The sequence below is a fragment of the Saccopteryx bilineata genome, chromosome 2, assembly GCF_036850765.1.
Source record: "Saccopteryx bilineata isolate mSacBil1 chromosome 2, mSacBil1_pri_phased_curated, whole genome shotgun sequence".
NCBI classification, from domain to species: Eukaryota; Metazoa; Chordata; class Mammalia; order Chiroptera; family Emballonuridae; genus Saccopteryx; species Saccopteryx bilineata.
In genome coordinates, this window is record NC_089491.1 from 250,253,404 (window position 1) to 250,271,631 (window position 18,228).

Here is an 18,228-nt window from a genome sequence, read left to right on the forward strand (position 1 = left end):
TTCAGGCTTCCTTACCCCAGGTGGCATCCAGGAGCACCCCAGCCCCCACATGGAGCTGTTCAGTTGCAGTTCAGCTGCTAGGGCAGGAAGGGATGAGGCTGCTTCTCTGACCAGGAACAGTAAAGTTAGACCCACAGGACGCCACCCCTACCTCCAATACTCAGGTCAGCGACAGTGCTTTGAGACTTCACAGGTTGAACGCCCGCTGTGTGGTGCCAGGAACAGAGCCCATCGAGTCCATCTGTCATCACCGCCTTGTGACATAAAGCAGGAAAGGGACTATGGTCCCACTTTACAAATGTGGGAACCAAGGTACAAAGAGGTGAGTAACCAGGTATGCCAGTCAGGTAGTCAGGGCTCAACCAAAGAAGCAGAGCCAGTAAGAGATATAAATATAGTATATCATAGGGGATGTATAGCAATAGATATGTATATCTATCGCTATATACAGGTTTATAAATATATAGAGATTTAGTGCAAGACTTGTATGAGGATGGAGGGCCGGTTAGTCAAACTCCAAACCCATGGACAGGGCAGGCTGCCAAGAAGAGGCTGGACCTCTTGGGCCCAGGCTGACGGCCTGCCCAATATGAAAATCTCTATTGCCACATCATACCATGGACCACCACTGTCCCCTTTCCTACTGCAGATAGAGTCTTTAGTGACTTTAAATCCAAGCAAACTAGAGAAGAATTCCAGAAAACCTTAAAACCAATGCAGAACACTTATCCATAAGAAGTAGAACCACTTCCATTACCGGAATCTATATCAGTCAGATCCAACCAGAGAAGCAGCAATGGTAGAATATATTAAGAGATTTATTGCAAGGAATTGACTTAAATGATTACAGGGGCGGGATAGACAAGTCTGAAGTCCACAGAGCAGGCCTCCAGGAAGGGCAAACTGGAACCCTCAGGTGTGGGCTGAAGCTGCTGCCACAGGCAGAATTTTCTCGTTGGAGAAGCCTCCGCTCTGCTTGTAGGGCCATTTGGCTGATTGAATCAGGCTGACCAGGATTATCTAGGATAATCTCACTTGCTTAGTTAACTGGTTATAAGCTTGAATCACATCTACAAAATATTTCACAGGAACACCCAGATTGTGTCTGATTAAAGAACTGGAGACTGTAGCTTAACCAAGGTGGCACATCCAATGACCTTCACCAGCCCCCAGCCCTCTAGTGACTCCGGTCAGCCTCATCTTCGCCCGCTGGGCGCACACTCCCACACTTACCCTTACGTTAGGAACAGTCTAAACGGGGGAGTAAAGAACCCCAGGCCTGGGCATCCCATCTAACTTCAAATCAATCTGCATAATCAGCGTCTGGGATTTTTAAAAATGGAGATAAAGTTCACAAAACATACAATTAATCATTTTAAAGACTGCAATTCAGTGGTCTTTAGTACATTCACAGTTTGTGTAATTATCACCTCTATCTGGCCCCATAACATTTTCATCGTCTCAGAAGGAAACCTCGTGGCCATTTAGCAGTCATTCCTCATTCTGTTGGCACCGTGTGGACATTTAAAAATCAATCTGGACAGCAACATTATTAGGGCATCGTCAAGGAAAACTTGGATGTGTAAAGCCTGTCACAGATGCTGATCTGCTGTGGGCAGAGGTGCCCTCCATGGCAGGCAGGGGCTGAAGGCCGGCTACTCCTTCACGATGTTGCGGCTGTAGTTAGGCTTGACAGCTTCAGCAAGCTCGCGTGCATACATATCATATCGTCCTGTCATCTGAAAGCAAAACAGGTGTATATGAGATTTCTGGTTTATAAACGCCCCACATTTACTCACCACCACCTCCTGCCACTAGAGGGCAGACATAGGACAGAAATACATCAGGAAGGTTGGTCTGCAGGACAATTTCAGATAGTACAGAGAAACGATCCATGTGACCTCTCAGCATTGATTCCGGGCTGTGGTGAAGATCACAGATGCCAATATGACTCACACACCCCAGCCCTTTTGCTGGAAGAACTCTGTGATCTATTCATACAGAAGGTGTGGCCTGCCCTGAAGCAGGAAGGACTGTCCCGTGGCTCTGGGCAGTCCAGAAGAGCAGCCTACAGCCCAGAGGGAGGTGTAAACTGCTCCAGGTCACCAGCCAGTAGTGCAGTCATCTGGGACTTGCACCATGGTCTCTTGGCTCTGGGTCTGGAGGTCCGTCTACCCCAGACGGACCCTCATCGTGGACACAAATGGAGGCTGGGAAGTGTGGGGGCGGGACTGGAAAACCCACCCAGAGTGCTCCCACCTCAGCATTCCTCCTTCCCAAAGGCTGGACGGGAGCTCATTCCTGTCACCACAGCTTAGGAAGACTTCTGTTTTCAAAAAGTTACTAATGAGAAAATATTTTGTTTATTGGTTCCAACTTTTAATTTGTGTAGGTTTTTTCATTAACCTGAATTTCCCAGGAAGAAGAGAGGCAGGCCAGGGGACCTCCCCATGGGCAATGCCTTTTCTTTTTATTTTTCTTTTATTTTTTATTTTTATTTTTTTAGAGAGACAGAGAGAGAGAGTCAGAGAGAGGGATAGACAGGGGAAGACAGGAACAAAGAGATGAGAAGCATCAATCATCAGTTTTTTGTTGTGCATTGCGACACCTTAGTTGTTCATCGATTGCTTCCTCATATGTGCCTTGACCGCGGGCCTTCAGCAGACCAAGTAACCCCTTGCTTGAGCCAGCAACCTTAGGTCCAAGCTGGTGAGCCTTGCTTAAGCCAGATGAGCCCGTACTCAAGCTGGCAACCTTGGGGTCTCGAACCTGGGTCCTCCGCACCCCAGTCTGACGCTCTATCCACTGCACCACCGCCTGGTCAGGCAGGCAATGCCTTTTCTAATGAGGATCTGAGACTCAGAAAAAATGCCCAGGGACCCACGTTTAGGTAAATGGGGAACTGGGTCTGGAGCCCTTGTCTTTCTGGATCCAAAGCCCCAGTTCCTCCCAGGCATGCTGGGCAAACTCATTTAGTCATGACAATGTGTCACTTATTTGCATGTATGATTTACTTAAAGATGGGTGCTGAGTTGGTGAAAATACTGCCTGACCCTAAATCAGCAATCTCTGTGTGTGCCCATGATGCGATGCCACATTCCATGGGGTCCCAGTCCACGGCTGCCACTGCCCCGTTCCAGGAGGGGGGGCACCTATACTCCTCTCATTATTCCTGGTGTCACAGGTATTAGGTCTCAAAAGCTGCTTAGGACATTCAGGTTAAGCCTCTAGTTTTATAAATTGAAGCACTAAGGCCCGGGAGCAGAGAGGCTTGCTTAAGTTGACCAAGCGAGGAAGTGGTAAGTCAGGCCTCGATTCCATTTCTCTACATGACCCATTTCCCTCCATTGTCCAGGCCTAGACTGTGGGGCCTGGCCACAGTCAGAGCCAGACACACACATTTATCTTGTGACAAGTGCTAATACCTGGAAAGGAAAAAAGGATCACACAAGCTAATCTACTCTATTTTCTGGACAAATGAAATTGAGATTAATTTGTTTGAAGGTGCCCAGAATCTAAATCAAATGAGAGGAGAATTTATTGAGGCCTGCTGCCTGGGCATCGTTTCATCTAATGATTCCTCCCCTGCGCAGTAGCCCTGGCTGGGCAGGCCAGGACCTGCAAGGAGGCACAGACTCAGCTGCTGCTCAGCTCAGAGCCTCCTGTGTGCTGCCCCTAGGTCAAACCCAGCAGCTGTGGTTCCCAGCCTGGAGAACAGGGTGGGGATCAAGCAGAGGAGCAGAGCAACGGCAGGGGACTCAGGGACCGACCTTGAAGTTCCAGACATCATTCACCTGCCGGCAGAGGTTGAGGTTGAGTTCAGCAACCAACAACCCGTCCCGGTTGCGGGGAAGCCCGGGAGTGCGGCTGCTGTCAGGGGCTGCCACGTAGCTCGAGCCATAGAAGTAGCCAAAATCACAGTGAGCTTTGAGGGAGAAAAGGAGAACACTATGATCTTTGCAGGCATTCAGTGGACTCTGCATTGGGGCAGGCAGGCACTTTGAGGGACACCCAGGATAAAGGCGCCACGCCACCCTCCCCAGTGTTTGCCAAATGCTGGGGCCTGGAGGATGGCTTCCCTCCTTAGCCCTGACGGCCCAGCCAGTTGCTGCAAAAGTCACCCTCACAGACCTCACCTCTGCCTCTGGGAACATTTCTAAAGGTCCCCTTGTAAAGGTGTTGGCCTTTTGCTCCCAGCGTCAGCCACTCACAGCCCAAGGGAGACATGGGGCTCTGTAGGGCTTCCTGTGTGAACCACTTCCTGGGGTGGCCCACACAGTGAGCTGAAGGCTCTGTTTTCACTCGCCTTGCCAGCTGTGTCACCTACACCCTTGCTCCCCGCTGTGGCCTATTGTAAAGTGGGGCTAACAGCCACTCCATAGGCCTGTAAGGAGCAGGTGGGCCTAGTGCAGGGTCTAGCAGGGGCCAGGACAGAGCAGACACCCAGTGGACCTCACTTCCCTGCCTCTTCCACACCTCTGTCTGCAGGGAGGTAACTGGAATTGGAGACTCTGGAACTCTGGGCCTCCAGTGGAGTGATCTGGGATCCTTTCAGGAAGTACTCTTCTGGGAAACAAACCTGCTCCTCCTCAGTGAGGGGAGCAGCCCCTCCCTCCCACATTCCTGGCCAGATAGATGGGACCAGGAGGAGGGGGTTCTTGCAGAGGTAAGGTGGTACTTGACCTCAGATCAAAACAAGCTGTGGATTATGGGATCCCAAGGCAATCCATGCTGTGACCTGAGGCATCTGTACAGCTGAGGGTGGGGACGGAAAAAGACAGAGGACAGGAAGAAGTGAGGTCTGTCGGGTGGATGAAGCATCCCTTCTTTCAGGGAGCTCAAGAAGGACTCCACACATCTTCTTGGCCTCTCTTCACACCAGTCCCATGGAAGGGATGGAGTCCAATCCCATCCCATTCGATTCTCATCCAGGAAATGAAGTGGTCACAAGCCCAGGACTGCCTACCCACACTGGCACTCAGACAGGCTCCCACACTGTGGGCAAGAGAGCTGAGAGGAGTCAGCCCCTCCCACGTGCCAGACGTGCAGACACTGTCCGTGGGGCGGACCCTGCCAGAGGAGGCAGACAAGGAGACAGTGAAGCCCACTCCTCAACTGTAGCCCCTGAGGAAATTCATGGAACATACCTTTCTTCCCATCTCCCGAGGTAAACTCATTCGGAAAGTACTCCTGTGAAATAAAGCCAAGGTAAGATATACCTGTAGGTGGCACTAACTACCACTATGTTCATCTCAAAGTCAGGCTAGGCAGAGTTAGTTAAGAACAGCATGGCCTATTCTCACTGGACATTCAACAAGTATTTATTGAATGTCCCTGCTGAGTCCCCAGCACTGAGCAAAACAAATGCAGGCCAGGCAGTCAGCGAGGAATTTCACAAGCAAGTAAAGACCCAGATTTTGCCTTTGGGGAGATTCTAATCTGCTGGGAGACATTGCAGACATTCTCAGGACCCTGAAGGCAGTTGGGGTTTGCCTCCTGGAGTACTAAAGCCGCATCCTGGGGCTGTGATGGCAGCAGGGGGTGTCCACATACTGTTTCCAGTATTTTCCCCAAAGCCTAATGGAGACCACTCTTCAAGTTGTGAGGGGTTACATAGGCTAATTAAAACACCAAGTTTCTTTATGTTGCCAGAAATTAGACCAACTTAGTATAGACACCTTGGTTATTTCAGACCAATCAGATGCTCTAATTAGACTTTGACATCTGATAAGAAGGAGGAAGATTATTAAGTAATAAATGCACTGTGTTCGGGAATCAGACGCATTCAGTGCACGGGGCCAATGAGAAAATACAAAATCAGATAGTGGTGATAGCATGAGAGCCTTTCAAAATGGATTCAATTAAAATAATTGCAGACAAAAAACAAAAATCTTCAATTTTTGCAGACAAAAAACAGAGGAGGGACATAGTGATAGCTTTCAAAGTAACAGACCAGACAGCTTCTCCCCTTCTGGGACCCTAGGGTTTGTGGCCTAGGACTTACCTCACCCACGCGGTTGATGGCGCAGGTGAAGCAGTGATTGGCAATGGCTGCGTTCCTGGCCTCGATTGGCCACATGGACTCACTGTGGGAGAAGAGGAAAGGAATCAGGTTGCTGACTTCCCAGCCAGACTTGGTGGGCGCTTGGCCCCGAGCTGCAGCCTGGCTACCAGCCTTCCGGGCCTTTGGTGGGGGTGGCCAGGGAGACACGTTGTGGCCATGGCTGACCCTTAACCCATGAGGAGGCCAGCTTGTCCTCAGTCTGTCCCATGCTCAAGCCCAAGGAGCCCTTTGGGGAGGGCCGGCTGCAGGCAGAAGCAGCCTGGGGTCAAATCCTTGCTCTGAGCCTCAGTTTCCTTTTCAGAAACCCCCTCCAAGGAAGATGGAGAGTAAAGACCGAATGGCCATGCAGGTGGAGCTTCTAGAGGGGGCTGCATGGCAGGAACTCCACAACTGCTACTTTTATTCCTTTCCCCTCCCAGGTCGGTGAGGAACCCACCTTCCAGGCTGGGCAGAACCTCACCTGGAAAATGTCAGAAGAGAGCTGGGGGCCTGGTGCATGGCCCTGAGAAGGCGCTGCCTGCCCCAACCCTACCCTGCGTGTTGCCTTCAAAGGAGTCCCCCCAGGGAGAGATTGCAGGCCAAGGCAACAGAGTAAAGCTGAAGGAATTTAGGGAAGGGGGAGGGGTAGATTACGTAGCAGTTATCGGCTCCCCAGAGCTGCTCCCCATTTCCCAGTGCCTGTCCAGTTTTCTCTTCTGAACCCTGAGTCTCTAAGCAGGGGCTTCCCAGTTCTCTTAGTGGCCCAGGAAGGAGGCAGTCTCCAGGCACAGCCAAGCTGTGGTCCAGCACCTGCATAGGGGAGGACGAGGCAGGAGGCCTACCCCTAACCGAGACCCTGGCCCTCCCCTCTCCCGCCCATCAACTAAAATGTGCCATTCTGGTCACTAATTATCTCTTGTCTGAGGAACAACAGCATTAAGATTCTGGATTGCCCTGGCCGGTTGGCTCAGCAGTAGAGCGTCGGCCTAGCGTGCGGAGGACCGGGGTTTGATTCCCGGCCAGGGCACACAGGAGAAGCGCCCATTTGCTTCTCCACCCCTCCGCCGCACTTTCCTCTCTGTCTCTCTCTTCCCCTCCCGCAGCCAAGGCTCCATTGGAGCAAAGATGGCCCGGGCGCTGGGGATGGCTCTGTAGCCTCTGCCTCAGGCGCTAGAGTGGCTCTGGTCGCAACATGGCGATACCCAGGATGGGCAGAGCATCGCCCCCTGGTGGGCAGAGCCTCGCCCCTGGTGGGCAGAGCCTCGCCCCTGGTGGGCGTGCCGGGTGGATCCCGGTCAGGCGCAAGCGTGAGTCTGTCTGACTGTCTCTCCCTGTTTCCAGCTTCAGAAAAATGAAAAAAAAAAAAAAAAAAGATTCTGGATTGACAGGCATAATGCCCACTTGGAAATACTGAGTGACTAGAAGCAAAATGCCCTGGAATCTTCCTTCCTGTCAGCATGCACCTGGTTTAAACCAGTGAGTAGGTGGAGGGGGTGGATGCTTGTCACAAGCCTAATTCTCAAGAGGATTCACAAGTCTGGAAAAAAATAAATCACAGGCTTGATTGAGGGGACTCATTTTGCTGCCTTTTTCTCCCAGCTGCTAAGCCAAGCTGACAAAACTTTTAAGAAAGGATTTTTACAGAAACACACCCGTAAATGACATTTTCAAGAATTAAATAGACAGTTGCAGGGCGAGTGCCATAAAACATCTTTCTTGCAATTCTCCAGGGAGGATGTGCTGCGTAGGACTCAAACCCACAGCTGGCGATAAACTTAGGCTCTCAAAACAAGTGAGGGAAAGGAAGCTGGAGGTTCGTGAGAGCTCAGCACGTGCGGGAATCATGGAGTGCTCAGTGGGGATAAGGGGACATCTGCCATATTCCCAGTGCATCTACACAGGCCCTAAAAATAATCAGAGGTTGAGGACAAAACGCAGTGAGGGGAAGGGACAGCGGCTTTCTGGTTACCACACATACATGGTCACCACATGAGCTGAATGTGATTGTTAGGATGCCTCAGTTCATCAAAAAGCACTTCAACTCTATCGTGTACTTAGAGCTGTGAAACCCCCTTCCCCAATGTGAGAGGACCCCTTGCCAACCCATAGCACACGGGGTGGGGAGAGATGGTTCCAGAAGCTGGGAGACAATGCCTGTGTGCACCTGGCGGGAATTTGCCCAGCATTATACTTAAACCACTCACCATCAGTTCCACAAATAAGCCTTTATCGTTTCAAGAAAATCACCCAGAATCTCACCATCCTAATAAAACATCTGTTGTAATTTTCCCACATTCCATGACCATCCTTGGCCAAAAATATTTACAGAGTCCTGACCACAGCCTGGATCCATCAGTTTTTGCTCAGAGGCTTTTGTCATGATGCTGCATTGTCTTCATAAGGACTCTTTGTAGTGGCTGTCCAACAACGCGTGGGAGAGATGGGCTGAAACTCACCTAACCCTGACAGTTCTCTCCCGTCCAGCTTTTCTCGTATTATAAACAGAGCTGCCAGAATCATCTTCAGGCATATAACCTTTCCCACCTTTAGACGCTCCTCAGGTAAAGTTCTAGGAGTCTAATGACCTGGTCAAAGGGTGTGAACATTTAGTAGCTCATGAAACATTCTGCTTTCTAAAAGACCTTTTTGCGTTGTAACTACCAGCCTCAGCACACCCTTGAAAGGTGGAGTTAGATGACTGTTGGCTGAGAAAGGAAAATTGATAATTTTTAATAAGCCTAATAGGCTGCTGAGAACACAAGCAGTTATGTGCATATTACATCGGGATGCTTCTGTTTGCATAATTGGGGCTAATCAAGGGGAGCGGGTCAAGGAGCTGGCCATTAGAGTCCGAGGCTACAGCTTTGCCTTCCCCAGCCCAAGAGCCAGCCCGGGGGCTTCGGGTTCCTCTCGGCCCCTGCATGGAGACGGAGCTGGCTGAATGCTTACACGTGGTCAGCAGGAGGGGGCTGCTCAAGGGGGCGGCCTAGAGATTCTTCTCAGGCCCAGTGGCTGGAGGACCAGAAACCACCCTGTCATAACTACCAGTGGATGATGTCTTAGTGTCCAAGTTGCCATGAGGCCCTGGGGAGATTCTCTGAGGGGAGATCAAAAACGTGAGTTCTCCTCTACCCAAAAGAGCCCAAGGACACAGACAAAACCTTCAGGTGCACAGATCGGGCAGCAGACCTGTGGTGGCAGACAGGGTTTGGGCTCTGTCTCCAGATCGAACCTGCTGTGCAAATCAGAGGGCTGAGGGGATGTCACTCTTGAGAAGGGGCACTGTGCTTTAAAAAAAGGTAAAGTAAATGTTACATTCTGACATTTAGAGGAAGTTTGACTGAAATTTAGTAGAACAAAGACAAGAGTGAGAGTTGTGGGCCACTGAAAACTCAATTCTGACCACCAGAACTCCCCTAGCTGCCCCAACAGAGGGAGCAGCCACACCCCCTGCAGCCCTCGCCCTGCTGGGGAACTGGCAACCAGGACAGCAGAGAGTGCAAGCCTCACCTGATCCACGCGTCCTGCCTTAGAGGAAGAGAGTTGGGGAGAAAGATATTTGCACACAAATTCCTAGAGCTCTGGTACTTGTGAATGATACAAAATTGGAAACTACCCAAATACTCAGCCGTAGGGGAAGGGAGAAGCAGCAGAAGTGCAGTTGAGCTGGGTCCCCTTAGTTCACCTGTCACTATTGAATGAGGGACCCAGGGGGCCTGCCCAGGAGCGGGGTGGGGGTGGGCGGGTGGGGGGGGTAGATGGAGGCTGCGGAAACCTGCCCCACTGTCTTGATCAGAACAGTTGATCTATTTTGGGATTAGGCTGACACCTGACCACGTGTTAGGTGTTTTAAGAAGAAAACACTTCGCTGGTTAAAAACAGGTTTCAGAGCCACGTGACTGGGCTATTAAGGACCCTTTCAGCTCCAACTCCTTCATTTGCTCTTTTTGTCCAAATGTCTGCCTTCCATGCATTGGATGCTATAGACATGCTTAGGAATCCACAGTCAACCCTTCCTCCCCTCACCCTGACCCGGTCAGGAACACAGTGGCTGTGACAAGGAGGGGAGCTAACGCTGGCCAGATGCCTACTGATCTGGTACTTTATTTTATGTATTGATTTTAGAGAGAGAGGATGAGAGAGAGAGTGAGACAGAAACATCGATCTGTCTCTGTATGTGCCCTGACCAGGGATTGAACCTGCAACCTTTGCATATCAGGATGATGCTCTAATCAACCGAGCTACTGGCTAGGGCTGCTCTGATACTTTAGAAATCTTTCTGAATCCTGACAATTATGGTGGTGAGTGGGGGATTATTATCATCTCAGGGTTCAGAATCATAGCAAAGGATAATATTTCACAGCACAGCAGCTCTTTAGGGGGATTGCAACTGACATTTTGATGTTTGTTTGCTTGTTTTGCACAGAAAAGTTGGTTAAATATACAGCACACAAGTGCAGGGCTCGGATTTGTTAGACGTCCTGGTGGTTGCGACTGCTTGTTACCAAACCCACCTCCGAGAATCCCCCCAAATCCCAACTGTCCCGCACCTGAGTGTTCCGATGGTGGCCGAGGGGTTGAAGATGATCTCGGCCCCGTTGACGCTGTACATGAGCCAGTTGAGGGGGTGGTGGCGCCCGTAGCAAATGTTCACTGCGATCCTCCCAAACTGCGTCTGGAACACGGGGTGGCCCAGGTCTCCCTCCATGTAGTAAGTTGACTGAAAAACAAAGGGCCGTATATTGAAGCCTCAGAGCTGTAAGATTTCCCTTTCCTTAGACTTGGCAGAAAAAAATGAAATATTTCCAGTACTCCTAAAGTGACACTCTTGACATGACTCTACTTTAAGTTCAAAATTCCAATATGCTCCAAAACAAACAAAAAAACACAAAACACAGAGAAACCCTACACAATAACTACAGGGCAACCAAGGAGAAGTCACTGTGGCTCATGCATTTACCCACAATTTCTTTTATGACATATTAAAACAAACAAACAAACAAAAAAAAAAAAACACAACCCACCCCAAAGTAACTTCCCACAGCATTTTAAGGATAAACTTTGGTTAGGTTTCAGTCATGGCACAACTAAAGGCTGAGGTTTGGTCAGTGTTAACATGAGTTGGACAATGTCCTCACCAGTCAAGTGTTCCTATAAAGAGTATTAGAGATGGCCCCGGCTGGGTGCTCAGTTGGTTAGAGCATCATCCCAATACACCAAGGTTGAGGGTTCAATCCCTGGTCAGGGCACATACAAGAATCAACCAATGAATGTATAAGTAAATGGAACAACAAATTGATGTTTCTCTCCCTCCCTTTCTTTCTTTCTAAAATGAATCAATAAATAAAAAGAAGAGAGCTGAAGGGACCAGAAGCTCACCAAGAGCAGCCCTCGCCTGCCTGCTGCAAGAACACCGGAGCCCGAGTGGGCATGAGACTTGTCAGCTCACGATGGTGGGTCTGAGACTAGGACTCAACCTGAGAGTGCTCTTTTCCACCAAGTCCCTGGGATTCTGCCTGGGCCAAGGAGATCCCTATAGGGCAGACAGGTGGGAAACAGTCCTGCCATCCCTCCCTTCTCCCCTGCCCCTTCGGGGTGCTGGCCTTAGGGCATTTTCATGGTCGGTACTGGGGGTGGGCTAGAGGGCAGGATGGGGTCCTAAACAGATCGGCTCGTGGGGCATTCTGCTTCCTCTCATTAATTTCCAAATTCACCAGGGTCGGGCAGCAACCAGGATGCACACACATGGTGGACACCGAAGCAGACAGACCCTGCTGTGTTGAGATAAGCCCTTCACTATCTAGAGTGAAGATTAATCCCAGAGCTAAAGATTAATCCCAGGGTAAACAGGTGAGGGGCACATCTTCCTGCCCCCACATCCAGCTGTTACTGAGAAACACTGTGTTCTTCTCTCTCCCCAGGGAACCTCGGCTAGCTCTGCAGATCCTTTCTCATCTGTCTGACCGGCTGAGTAGCTGGACTGGGGACATCATATCCCGAACGACTGTTCAGGTTTCATATCTCAGGTATTATTAGGTGGAGCTCATTTCTCTCCTTCAAATATCCTCTCCTACAACCCATGAATTGGCATTAACCAGTCAAAACAGATCCCCTGACTTAGACCCCGGTCATGGGCACGGAGTCCCCCCTGGTACACACGCACAGACGCACACATTCACCCAACACGTGGAAATAGCTGACTCGGGTCTCACGTGAGTTACAGACAGGGATCCCTGCCCTTCAAACAAGGACTAACCTGTGAAAGGCAAGGAGCTCAGAGCCTGAAAGGGGGCTGCAGGAATTATTTCACATTTGTGCATGCTTTATTTTGGTTTATTTTATATACTACTTACTTCAAAGAAGAATTTCAGGAAGTCAAATCAGGTAATAGTAAAAATAGACAAACAAGAACAAACAAACAAACAAAAAACTCTGTGCTAAAAGTGTTTTGGATTCTCCCAGGAGTTGCCCCTGAATCCTGTCTCCTCATGTGATACAGGGCAATGTGGGGAGGCCCCTGAGTCCTGCAGCCACACTGCGTTCCAGCGTCACATGATGCGACATGACCCAACATAGAACTTCCCGGACAGAAAGACCCACTAAGATCTATGCACGGAAAAGCGAGCAAGCTGGGGGCAGCTCACCTCGTTGAAATCGCCCACTCTGGGGATGTGGTTCTTCCTGGTCTTGCCCAGGACCGTTCCAGAATTGGAGATCACTACAGCCGTGTTCCACAAAATGTCCCCATGCTCTCCGTCTCGTTCCAGGATGGGGGATACCACCACCATGTCATGCTTCTTTGCCAGCTGGAAAAATGGTAAATGTAGCAGGGTTCTACTTTCAAATCAACTGCCATAGATTTTTACTGAAGAATTCAATGGTTCCTCTGAATAACTAGACGTGGTTCAGAGCCATTGCTGGTTTTTTGGAAGACTAAATGCCAGTGTTGTCTTGATGCCCAAGCTCAGAGAAATAAGAATAATCCCTGTCTTTGTGCACTGTTGGTGGGACTGTAAAATGCTGTAGTCCCTGTGGAAACAGTATGGTAGTTCTGATTCAGTAATCCCACTTCTGGGTATACACCCAAAAGAATTAAAAGTAAAGTCTCAAAGAGATATTTGCACATCTATGTTTATAGCAATATTATTTACAATAGCCAAAAGGCAGAAGCAACCCAAATGTCCATCTATGAGTGAATGGATAAATAAATGTTCAGTGTTTTTTTGTTTGTTTGTTTGTTTTGTTTTTTTTGTTTTGTTTTTTTACAGGTACAGAGAGAGAGAGTCAGAGAGAGGGATAGACCGACAGGAAGGGAGAGAGATGAGAAGCATCAGTCATCAGTTTTTTGTTGCGACACCTTAGTTGTTCATTGATTGCTTTCTCATATGTGCCTTGACTGCGGGCCTTCAGCAGACCGAGTAACCCCTTGCTCGAGCCAGTGACCTTGGGTCCAAGCTGGTGAACTTTTGCTCAACCCAGATGAGCCCACGCTCAAGCTGGAGACCTCAGGGTCTTGAACCTGGGTCCTTCCACATCCCAGTCTGATGCTCTATCCACTGCGCCACCGCCTGGTCAGGCAATGTTCAGTCTTAAAATGAAAAGAAATACTGTCACATAAATGTCATCCTTCACATGGATGAACCTTGAGGACATTATGCTAAGTGAAATAAGCCAGCCACAAAAGGACAAATATGTACTACGTGAGTCCATTTATGTGAAATATGTGAAGTACTCTAATTCAGAAATAGAAAGTGAAACCTGGGTTATCAGTGTCTGGGGGTGGAGGGGAGTTGCTTAATGGGTATAGTGTTTCAGAGTTACAAGATAAAAAAGTTACTGAGACTTGTTTCACAATATGGTAAATATATATATATTGATCTGTATACTTAAACATGATTAAGATGGTGTATTTTATGTTAGGTGTTTTCTAACACAGTAAAAAAAATAAAAGAAGAGCCTGACCAGGTGGTGGCGCAGTGGATAGAGCGTTGGACTGGGATGCGGAAGGACCCAGGTTCGAGACCCCGAGGTGGCCAGCTTGAGCGCGGGCTCATATGGCTTGAGCAAAGAGCTCACCAGCTTGGACCCAAGGTCGCTGGCTCCAGCAGGGGGTTACTCGGTCTGCTGAAGGCCCGCGGTCAAGGCACATGTGAGAAAGCAATCAATGAACAACTAAGAAGTCGCAACGCGCAACGAGAAACTGATGATTGATGCTTCTCATCTCTCTCCGTTCCTGTCTGTCTGTCCCTGTCTATCTCTGCCTATGTAAAAATAAATAAATAAAAGAAGAATCATCATACTTCTCACATATATACGAAAGTTCTCTGACACTGAATTCCTTTTGTCTCAAATAAGAGCATCAGGACCTGATGACCAGCCAGATAATCATCCCCCGCCATCATTTGTCCTCAAATCTAACTAGCCTGTCATTACCTCTGCCTTTAATGACAGGCAGAGGGAGGGGGGAGGCACAGGGTGGAAGGCAATACTATGAGCCATATAGTGGTGGCCACGAGTCCCTGAGCCCCTCTCGATGTGGACAGGTGCCCCAGGCACCATTTCTCATTCCTTCTCTTCCTTTTCTCTTCCTCTGGCCCTGGTTCAGGCATGTAAATTACCTGCTAACCAGCCCCATTCTTCTTCCATAGCATAGAATCAACAACCTGGTGAATAAGAGATTTTTTTTTCCCTATAGCCGGAGAACACTGATGTTTGGACTCGCAACTAAGTATTGAGAGAATCACCATGATTACACAGTTCTGCTCAGAAAACCCCTAAATAGATGTAGAAAGTCTGAACTGGGATATGAAGAAACAAAAGCAGTTCTTTTGTTGGCGATAAGAATAAGGATAAGCTACTCAGGTTTATTAAGATATAATTCACATAGCATAAATCCATTCTTTTAAAGTATGTCATTCAGTGGTCTTCAGTACATCCGCAGAGTTGTGCAATCATCCCCACAATCTAATTTTAGAACATTTTCATCACCCCAAATGGAAACCCGATACCCATTAGTAATCACTCTCCATCCCTTCTCCCTGTCTAGCCCCTGGCAACCACTAATCTGCTTTCTGCCTCTGTGCGTTTGCTTATTCTGGATATTTCATATAAATGAGATCATACAACATGTATTATGAAGTCTTAATAAAGAAAAATGAAAACCAATTTCTACACTGATAACGACAGGCCACGTAGAGAAGCTTACGTAACTCGGGCAAACAGCAAGTGGCGGAGCAGAGTTCTGGACAAAGAATCGACTTTGTCCCTGGCCCCCTATGGCCAGCTCTGCCACTTGCCGCCACAGAACCTACTATAATGTCACCCTGGCCACCCTTCCCTGGCTGCAGCTCCCTTACCTGAAAAAGCCATTAAGGGCCCTTCTGGCTCTGAAACTATGATTTTAAGTGAAAGTACACTAAAAAAGGGCAGTAAATAGTCTTATCTAATCTTATCTGGCAAAACAAGCACCAAGCAGGTGTATTTTCCATGGTGAGGGGCCACACCCAGTAGCTGTGGCCTTGCTCTGTGACCTGTACATGTCCAGCAGCTGCTGCCAGTGGAGCAGTTAATGTCCTACCTTCTGACAGAACCTGGTGGTGGGCCCATCCTCTGCTGACTCGGCAAATTCTGTCCAAGGAAGCTTCTCTCTCGTACAGAAAGCAAAGGGCATAGCTGTGAGGAGGAGAAAGGTTAAAATCATATCCAAATGCTGAACTAATCCTCTGAGGGGAGCTTCTTGGCTTGGCAGTAGAGGGTCCCCCAACAACACACGACCCTGAGTGTGTCGGGCGGTTTCCAAGTCCCATCCTTGGCAATGGACAAAGAACAGACACTAACCTTTCAGGCTTCATAGCAAAACAAGGAGCTAGGCCAAATGCCTTATCTACGGTCTTAAAAAGCAACTGCGGCACAGACTCGAACAGACGTATGCACAGCCTTGTTTGTAGCAGCATTATTCACAAGAGCTGAAAGATGGAAGTAACCCTAGTGTCCGTTGATGGATGAATAGATGAACAAAATGTGGTGTATAAATATATTAGAAGATGGCCCAACCTTAAAAAGGCAGGAAATTGTGACACATGTTACAATATGGATAAACCTTGAGGACATTGCACTAAGTGAAATAAGATAGTCACAAAAGGTGCCTGACCAGGTGGTGGCACAGTGGATAGAGTGTTGGACTGGGATGCAGAAGGACCCAGGTTCAAGACCCTGAGGTTGCCAGCTTGAGCGCGGGCTCATCTGGCTTGAGCAAAAAAAAAAAAAAAAAAGGAAAAAAAGCTCACCAGCTTGGACCCAAGGTCGCTGGCTTGAGCAAGGGGTCACTCAGTCTGCTGAAGGCCTGCTGTCAAGACACATATGAGAAAACAATCAATGAACAACTAAGGTGTCGCAATGAAAAACTGATGATTGATGCTTCTCATCTCTCTCCATTTCTGTCTGTCCCTATCTATCCCTCTCTCTGACTCTCTCTCTGTCCCTGTAAAAAAAAAAAAAAGATAGTCACAAAAGGACAAATGCTGTATGATTCCACTTATATGAGGTCCCTAAAACAGGCAAACTCATAGACAGAAATTGGAATACTGGTTGCCAGGGTTGGAGGGAGGAAAGGATGGGAATTGTTTAATGGGGACAGAGTTTCAGTTTGGGAAGATGAAAAAGTTCTAAAGATTGATGATGGCGGTGGTTGCACAGTGAAAACATACTTAATGCCACAGAACTGTACACTTAAAAATAGCTAAAATAGTAAGTTATATCTATTTTGCCACACTATATGTATATATATGTTCATATACATATATATATTTATAAAATTTTACAACAGGTACAGCCCCAAGCTGTTTCCAACCAGCAGATGCCAAGCTGCTGGCTAATCTGCAGGTTGGTAAGAGCCGTCAAGACTCCTGGGGGAAGTATCGGAGGGCCACCAAGGATGACACTGGGGCCCTGGGGCTCACCATAGGAATACTCTAGGGCCAGGGAGGCTTCTTCAGGAAAAGAAAATCCACTCACTTAATGACCTCATAGGAAGAGTTTGGGAACAACTGCGTGGGCTGAGTAGCCCCCAAGGATAATAAATATGTTACTGTCATGTGCCACTTAATGATGGGAATACAGTAGTACCTTGAGATAAGAGTTTACTTCGTTCTGTAATCAAGCTCGTAAGTCAGTCAACTCGTATATCAAACAAATTTCTTCCATTTAAAATAACTGAAATAGATTTAATTTGTTTCAGCCCTGTGAAACATCCCCAAACCATCCTAAATTATGAAAAAAGACATGTTTTTAACTGAGAAACACACATGTAGCCTGACCAGGCAGTGGCGCAGTGGATAGAGTGTCGGACTGGGACATGGAGGTCTCAGGTTCGAGACCCCAAGGTCGCCATTTTGAGCGCAGGCTCATCTGGTTTGAGCAAAAAGCTCACCAGCATGGACCCAAGGTCACTGGCTCAAGCAAAGGGTCACTCAGTCTGCTGAAGGCCCATGGTCAAGGCACATATGAGAAAGCAATCAATGAACAACTAAGGTGTCACAACGAAAAACTGATGATTGATGCTTCTCATCTCTCTCTGTTCTTGTCTGTCTGTCCCTATCTATCCCTCTCTCTGACTCTCTCTGTCTCTGTAAAAAAAAACAAAACCACACATGTATACTTTATCAATGCATAACAAAATATATGAAATAAAAGAAAAAAGTGTTATTTAGCACTGTATTCTTACCATGGAGACAAACGAGTGCAGCTAACGGAGGTGAATGGCAGAGGAAGAGGGAGGGAGGAAGGGATGCAGGCACTGTAGACACGTAAACTAAAACTTCACTTTCTTAACACTAAATGTAAACTAAAACTGCATTTTTTTTACTTTAAACAAAACTAAAACTGTACTTTCTTTACTTAAAATGGAACCAGAAAAACTTAATTGTAAAAAAATGCACTTTCTTAACTTTAAACTTAACCTAAGCTTAACATTACGTATTTTTCATTTAATCATCACCTGTTTTTGCCCTTTTGGCTGCACTTTCGGCACTTTCACTTGCAGGACTTTTGAATAAAAATCTATCCAAAGAGGTTTGCTTTTGCCTGCCTTTAAAATGTTACGGAAATGTGACAAACAAATGTCATTAAAAAGTGCTGAAGCACAACTAGTTGAAACTTTTTCTGGTTGTTTCTTTTCAATGAAACTT

The 18,228-nt window shown here is 47.9% G+C and overlaps 1 protein-coding gene across 2 annotated transcripts in view; it reads right to left on the reverse strand.

The window, feature by feature from the left end:
* Positions 1-795: 795 nt before the first annotated feature.
* UPB1 (beta-ureidopropionase 1) overlaps positions 796-18,228 on the reverse strand; it is a 37,769-nt gene continuing 20,336 nt past the window's right edge. Inside the window, exons 4-10 of one of the 2 annotated variants that reach the window (XM_066260022.1) lie at positions 15,621-15,715; positions 12,688-12,849; positions 10,594-10,763; positions 6,005-6,086; positions 5,148-5,190; positions 3,771-3,925; positions 796-1,739 (exon numbers count right to left, since the gene is read on the reverse strand). In XM_066260022.1, coding sequence (XP_066116119.1) covers positions 1,656-1,739; positions 3,771-3,925; positions 5,148-5,190; positions 6,005-6,086; positions 10,594-10,763; positions 12,688-12,849; positions 15,621-15,715 — 791 coding nt within the window. In that variant the 3' untranslated portion in view covers positions 796-1,655. The remainder of the gene's footprint in view (positions 1,740-3,770; positions 3,926-5,147; positions 5,191-6,004; positions 6,087-10,593; positions 10,764-12,687; positions 12,850-15,620; positions 15,716-18,228) is intronic. The other variant, XM_066260023.1, reaches the window with a different exon arrangement.